At 41.5% G+C, this 7,638-nt stretch overlaps 1 protein-coding gene across 1 annotated transcript; it reads right to left on the bottom strand.

The window, feature by feature from the left end:
- Nucleotides 1-4,683: 4,683 nt before the first annotated feature.
- LOC126858214 (uncharacterized) lies at nucleotides 4,684-6,173 on the bottom strand. The gene is made up of 2 exons (XM_050608364.1): nucleotides 5,928-6,173; nucleotides 4,684-5,713 (listed from the first exon to the last, which is right to left on the bottom strand). The coding sequence occupies exon 2, from the start codon at nucleotides 5,577-5,579 to the stop codon at nucleotides 4,740-4,742; it is 840 nt and encodes a 279-aa protein (XP_050464321.1). The 5' UTR covers nucleotides 5,580-5,713; nucleotides 5,928-6,173; the 3' UTR covers nucleotides 4,684-4,739.
- Between the last annotated feature and the right edge of the window lie 1,465 nt (nucleotides 6,174-7,638).

The raw sequence follows: 7,638 nt of genomic DNA, 5'->3' as shown, positions 1-7,638 counted from the left end.
AGCTGAATCAGATCTCTATGCTTAACACGCGTGTCAAAACCGAGTATTCGTTGAAGTTTGTCGGAGAAATTTACATAATGAGTTATAGCGCATTTCTCTTCTTCACAGGAAAGTTTCATAACAATTTTACCACCAATGACAGTCTCGAATCGCCAAACGATATGCGAAGCCACGGATTCGGCTGTATAATTCACAGCATCTATAATATCTCGCACGGTCGAGTAAATACCCGAAGGTACTTGTGCTTTCATAGCGTTAATTGTCTTATCGCGCTCTGTAATATCGATGAATCTCATTAATCCTTCTCCGGCTCGTATATGTAAAAAACTACACGGAAATTGAATCTCCGTGAGCGCTACTTTCCACCGACCGTGCAAATCTACACGCTGAGGTAATTCTGTGGTGAAACAGGTGGTTTTATTTTCCGGAAAGTAGCGCATGCTGCTATTGCTCGGAAGAACCATATAAAATTCATCCTCCCTCATTTTTATCTAAAATCTTTAAGCTCTCAGCGGGTATCCAAGAATCGAATTTTGAAGGATATCCTTGCCAGCTAACTAATAATTGTTTTTTATTTCCACGACCCTTGCTTTTTATTACACGCTCGACGATAAATTCTTCTCCCTGCAAGTCTTTAATAACCGGCGCTAATTCTTGTTCGTAACAAAACCCGTCTATAACTTCACCCGCTAAATCGCTTAGTTCGTATACGCGCGGTTTTCTCCATTCGAGAACGCGGTGAATTCGAAATATTTCTTCGCTCCACTTTGCCTCGTATCCTTTCTCAAAGGCTACCTTTGCTCTACTGACCTGTACAAAATCACCCGCGCTATATTTAGCCTTTTGTCTACGACCGCGATTCTTTTTCTGCTCGATGTCATTCCAACGACGAATCATATTTTCACGCGCTACACGTGCATTTTCTCGCGTAACGACTGCAGGCTGCATTTTGATGGTGGAGTGACGAGTGTGATTGTAAGCGCGAACGATATCCTGCAAAACATCTATGTAACGCCTCGTATTTTTATGTGTAAAATAACGCCACATCCGTTCCTTGAGCGTTCTATTAAATCGTTCCACTATAGCTGCTTTGATATCGGGATTACGCGTTACGCGAAAACAAATATCTTTTTCTTTTAAGAAATTTTGTACATGACGAGCGATAAATTCTTTACCTTTGTCGGTTTGCAGGTATACGGGTAAACGGTCATTGTTTCTCGAGAATATGCGTTGAAAGGCTTTTACTACACAGCTACCTGTCTTATCACGTAAAGGTTCTACCCAAACAAATTTACTAAGGGCGTCGATAACCGTCAATAAATATGAATAGCCGTCATTGTAGCTTTTAAGATTACGTAGATCGATCAAATCAGCCTCCCATAAGTCATCGATGTTTGTCACATTATAATGTAAACGAGGAAATTTTCGGCGCACTGGACGATGCAGCGTGTACGCATCTTGCGATTTAAGCCAGTCGATGACTTCGTTACGTGTGAAATTCGGTTTAGCAGCTCGCGACAAATTGGCCGTCGCAGAATATCCAGCATAATGCGAGGGATTGTAATAGAATTTTTCGAGTTCCATCATTCGAGTTTGCTCCAGTCGAGTAAACCTTTTCTCTTCTTTGTCGGCGACAGCTCTACGTAATCTGTTAATGTTTTGTCACCCTCGTCCTCGCCGGCCGATATAAACGCCGTATCACCTTCGATTTCGCTAGATTCGTGCACCTTACGTCTACACGACTTTGAGCGCGCTAATGAAGTTTTCGGAGTGGAACTTCCACGCGGTAACGTGCTTTTAATACGATGAGATCGCGCGGCCGTATGTAATAAATCGCGATTTCCAATGAGATTGGAAGGTGTGCCTATGTCATGTAATAAACGCGCAAATTGAATTCTTCCGGTTGCTTTTACTGTTTTCCTTTCGCGTATCGCATCATTTATAAGTTCGGTGATATTCGAATCCATTATGACGTCACCGTCTATAGTTACGAGTCCTCGCCTATCCCAGCTAATCTTCGATGGAGGAATATCGATCAAATATTTTAATAGGGCGCGCGCTTTATCGCGATAAGTTTTCGGTACGCTGCTGACTATTTCTTTAATCATTTCAGCCGATTGTACGCGTTTTTTCCGAAACTACTGCTACTACTACTACTATCGACGCCATCGCCACGCACGCTATCGATTAAATTTGACGTATCCATAAGCTCATTATCATCGGCGTCATCTAAATTCGTTTCTTCGTTCTGCTCGACGTTATCGTCCTCTTCGTTAGCCCGTGTATTATCGCGTAAACGTTTTTCTGCCTCGCGAACAAAGTGAAGATAACGTTGAAGTACTTCTTTATACAATTTCCATTTTTTGTCCTCATCTATAGGAGTTGCGAGATTCAAAATACGCCACATTTCAGCGTCAAGTCGCGACAAAGGTGTTCCCGGTGTCCGTACCGTATTATTATTAACATTTTCCGTATTTGATATTTCCATATTTTTCTTCGTCGGATTGTCAGTTGGTATAACGGATGACACTTCCGGTTGCATACGCTGCATTCTCTCGAGATTTTCGGTAGAAATCAAAACCATTTTTTTAGCTCTCTCCATTATTCAAAGTTCTATTGATAATTTGTATCTTTTTTATTTTTTCCGGAAAAAACACGATATAGACAGGAATTTTTCTCTTTAGTCACCGATAATCCTCGATAATACAGCTGTAAGTATAGGGCCGATAAGATATGGAAAAACCCACCTCGTTGTATCAACAATTTTCTTTTAGCCTTCCAATTACCCTCTTTTGCCGCTACACGCCGTAAAATCGTTTTATGTTTGCCTAAATGCTTCTTATCGCTACAACGAAGCGGCACGTTGCCTTTGAGTGTATTGAAAATGCATTCTTGAATACACTTTACGAGATTAATATCGGCCGTACGTAAGAATGCTGTTCTTTGATTATTTTTCAAATGACTCAAAGTTTTCAAAAGATATAAGTTTCTCTCACCGATAGAGCGTCTAGCATTCTTTATTGCTTTATCCGATGTCGAAGACATCGAATTTTTATTACTCGCGTCTTTTTTCACCATTACGCTGCAATTACACGACTGACAAGCTGCGAACGCGAATATTGTCCTTTATACACCCCCTCCACTTCTATTATTCGATCTACGCGGAATGTAAGCGTAATGCAGAGTATCGTTGGGAAAGATACACGTGCGAAAACGATATTCGTCTGGAGTCGATTGTTTCAAATCGAGCAATAAATACCCGTGAGGTCTCGATGTAGCGTCATAGTACGCTTCTTCCATAAATTTTGGATCATCGGGATATACTTGACGCGCTAGATGACGAATTTGTGCACGATCGCGTGGATTTTTAAAAACTACTATGTAATTCGCGTTCAGAGATATGTCGCGTTGTCCGCGTCCTTGATGAAAGAGATTTTGCGAGATGAGTATAACACTGAGATTCTTATGATGACTTCCTTTGGTAAATAGATCTACGATAGCGTCGCACGACGATGATTCTCTCATAAGATCGTCAATTATTATTAATTTTGGCGAGAGCGGATCATTGGAATAATCTTCCGGACGCGGTAATCCTTCGCGAAATTCAATTATATTTTTCTTCGATTTTATCAAAACATTATTAACGTAATCCGTCTTTCGTGCTCTTTCCTCCTCCTCCTCTTCTTTTGACGCACTTGCGGCGTACGGTAAAGCAATTAAGCAATATGCGGCGTACTGTAAAGCAATTAAGCAATATTAAAGCAATATTCGAATGTACATATTTTTTACGTAACATTAAGTATCATCGGCTACTTTTTTATATTTATGAAAGCGCGCGCAAACGCCAAATCGTTCATTTCGCAAAATGGACGTACGGTGGAAACATCCGTGGACGTCGATCGTCTGCGGTCCTACGGGATGTGGAAAAACAATTTTCGTAAAAACGTTTCTTCAATATTTATCCGTCATGTCCGATGTTAGATTCGAGAGAATTTTATTTTATTACGCAGAATGGCAAGACGCTGATACGCGTCTTGCCATTCTGCGTAATAAAATAAAATTCTCTCGAATCTAACATCGGACATGACGGATAAATATTGAAGAAACGTTTTTACGAAAATTGTTTTTCCACATCCCGTAGGACCGCAGACGATCGACGTCCACGGATGTTTCCACCGTACGTCCATTTTGCGAAATGAACGATTTGGCGTTTGCGCGCGCTTTCATAAATATAAAAAAGTAGCCGATGATACTTAATGTTACGTAAAAAATATGTACATTCGAATATTGCTTTAATATTGCTCGTGTATGCGAGGAATAATAAGCTTATGCGCGCTCCGGGGGCCCCACCGCGGCAGCCGCATGCTCGCGCTAGCGTTTCCGGTCGGCGAACGAGCGAAAAGTACCGCGGCCAATTAGCTGATAAGCAGCCGCGGAATCGACGCGAGTAAGCGTATTCGCGGAGGTGAGCTCGCGTCAGCGTTTTTTGAGCACCGCTGCTTACGAGCTTTTACGCGGTGCTCTATGTATGCTTATGCTAAAATAAGATGTTCGTCTAACGCTCGGCTATCGTGCAATATTACTATGCGATAAATTTTTTTTTGTTAATAGTAAAGAAGAGGGGAGGAAGAGGGGAGAAGTGATTAATAGGAAAGAAGTGGGGTAAAAGAAAATATATTTAAGTTTTTAAGGTTAAAACATTCTATTTATTGAAAATAAAATTTTTCTTTTTTATAAAACTAACAATTGCGCTTTAGTAAAATTATACGTACAATTTCATTAAAACCTAGCGAAAGCAATTCTTCGAATACAATATTAAAATATACGTCTAAAAATGGTAAATTATTTATTTGTGTTCGTACATCACGCTCGATTTCTTCAAAATTACCTCTAATTGTAAGTTTTATAATTTCACAATCTACGTAAGACGAGGGAAGTTTTAATTCTATTTCGTTAATCAGGTATTTGGAGCACTCGTTGACGGTGTCGGTAATGGGAATTAACCGTGCCAAATGAGCGTCCACACATCTTGCGATATCTTCCAGGCCGACAAAAGTAGTTTTCTGCATCACAATGGCGACGCTGTACGTTTTTTGCTTCTTCAACGGGGGCTGCTCCTCCGTCTCGTTATTATTCGCCGGTTGTCCCGCATTTTCCTTATAACTCACTATCACTGCCCTTGTTCCGTAAGCGGTTGTGAAGCCGATGGAAATATTGTTGATAATAATCGGACTTGGTTTGGATTTTTGATTCTCGCACAAATACTGCTTCATCTGCTCCATGCTGATTTGAAATTGCTGCCAGGTGTCGGTGTCGAGACATATTCCATCTGCATAATTGCCTGTTAATTTTACAATCGGTACAAAGCAATTTTCGCTCGTCGCCTGCAATCCCACGTGAATCTTCTTAGTATACGATGCGTTAAGCCCGTACGTCGTCGATAATAATAAATATCGCTGATCGTTTCTTCTATCGAAGTCGGTCTTGAGGCCCGATTTGTTAATATCACAAACGTGAGTAAATTTAACAAAATCGGTTAGCTTTTTCCGTTCACTGGATACTTTTTTTGCGCCGGCCATTTTTATCACTTTTTTACCGAGAACTAGTTGAACACTGGTCACAACAACGACGAATACTTGTACCGAAGCCGAAATGAAGATTTCGAGCAAACTCAAATGAATAAAGTTCCGCGTTTTCTCGCGTTGCTTATATACTGAAATATAAGGAAAAGAGGGGGAAAAATATGCAGCTAAATAATTGAAAAAACAACGAATTCCCATATTTTCCATCCATTAAGAGTTAACATCTTTTTGTAAATGTTATAAATATTATATTTAAATGTAAGAAAATTGTACAAAACATTTCTGTAGCGTAAATAAAAATATTAAATTTAATGTAAATGTTAAAATATTAATTTTAAATATTACCTGAAAACGTTCAATTTTTTCCTTTTCTCTCCTTCCTTCTTTCCTTCCTAGACTCTGCGGCGCCATAGCTCTTTCAATCTCCGATAGCGTATCGCCTTCGATGACGACATCGCGTCTACCTGCGTTGCATGACTCGACCGGCGCGGACAATCATGTCCGATCATGAACGCTTCGTATTTCGTTTGTATACCTTGATATCTGATAATTCCGCACTAGACGATTTTTATTTTTTCAGCAAGAAGGAGAGACACGGGCGACACGCTCGCTGCAATTCGAAGTTTTTCCGTAAGGACGGTCGAAGGCGAGAGATACCGTATGTCATGCGATATTTTTCGATTTTCCACAGGGCTGGGGGGAGAAGGAGGAGGAGGAGGAAGGGAATGCAATGGGACATCTCTACTGTCTTCGGCGGCCGATATTTTACCGGCTGCTGACATGACGGACATCTTGTCGACTTTCTCTCTCTCTCTCTCACTCTATTTTCTCTCTCGTTTTTCCAGCTCGTCGGAACCAATCAAACAGCCGGCCACTATAGGACAAACCAATCGGAGCGCTCGGTCGCCGGGCCGGAGAGACCTACTCTTCGCTTAAATGCCCCATCTAACTCTCACCCTTGTAAGATTTTAGTTAGCCCACCGCACTAGGACCCCGACCAGAAAAGCAGAGGACCCAGGTTCCAGCCCGAGTATTTCCAGCCCAGGAAAAAATAAAAAATAAAAAAAACTGCCTCGTGCACGTCCACGACTCCCCCCATTCTTAAAAAAATTTTAAAATTAAAAAATCGCCTCGTGGACGTCCACGAGTCCCCACTCTTTTTCTCAGGTACCTGCCCAGTTGGACAGGGGGGGAAGGGATCACAGCGGGCGGCTGGCGCCAAGGGGGAAAGGGGGGGACATTCCTGTCTCACTATAGTGGCCCCTATACTACTAATGTGGGAATAACAAGCACACTCAAGAACGATGTATGTAACGATATCATCCGATAGAACCGTAATTATGAGGAACGCCGGCTGGGATGCGCACACTAATGCGAATGGATATTTCAATTTTTGCGTACCACTCTACATGTTATTGGGATTTTGCGAGGATTATAGATGTGTGGTGATTAATGCTCGTCACGAATTGATTTTAAAACGATCGCGCAACGACAATAATTGTCTGATTGGAAATTTGGCACTGGAGCCTGTGATCGACATATTCAAGATACAATGGCGAATGCCATACGTGATATTGAACGAGATTAATAAGCTATCGATGCTGCGCGCCTTGGAAAGCGGACGATACCTCAGCATGGATTTTTGCTCGTGGGATCTGTACAAGTTTCCGCTATTACAGCGTACAACCAAACATTTGTGGACCATTAAGACCGCGACTCAATTGGAGAAGCCACGATATGTCGTCTTCGCTCTACAGACAGGCGGAAAGAATATCATGTCCGAGGATGTGAGTCGATTCGACGACTGCAAATTGAACAACGTGAAACTTTATCTAAACTCGGAATGTTATCCGTACGACAATATGAATTTGGATTTCGATAAAAACAGATGGTCGATTCTATATAACACGTACCAGCGTTTCTGCAAAAATTATTACGGATACGAGTATCTCGAGCCGAGTCTCACCGTCACGCAGTTTCTACAAAACGGTCCGTTCGTGATTATCGATTGCTCTCAACAAAACGAATCGGTCAAGAGCGCAACCGTGGATGTGAG

The sequence above is a fragment of the Cataglyphis hispanica genome, chromosome 24 (genome assembly GCF_021464435.1).
Source record: "Cataglyphis hispanica isolate Lineage 1 chromosome 24, ULB_Chis1_1.0, whole genome shotgun sequence".
In the NCBI taxonomy this organism is placed as follows: domain Eukaryota; kingdom Metazoa; phylum Arthropoda; class Insecta; order Hymenoptera; family Formicidae; genus Cataglyphis; species Cataglyphis hispanica.
Note: the sequence above shows the minus strand (reverse complement) of the source record. Positions and strands in the feature narration are given on the sequence as shown.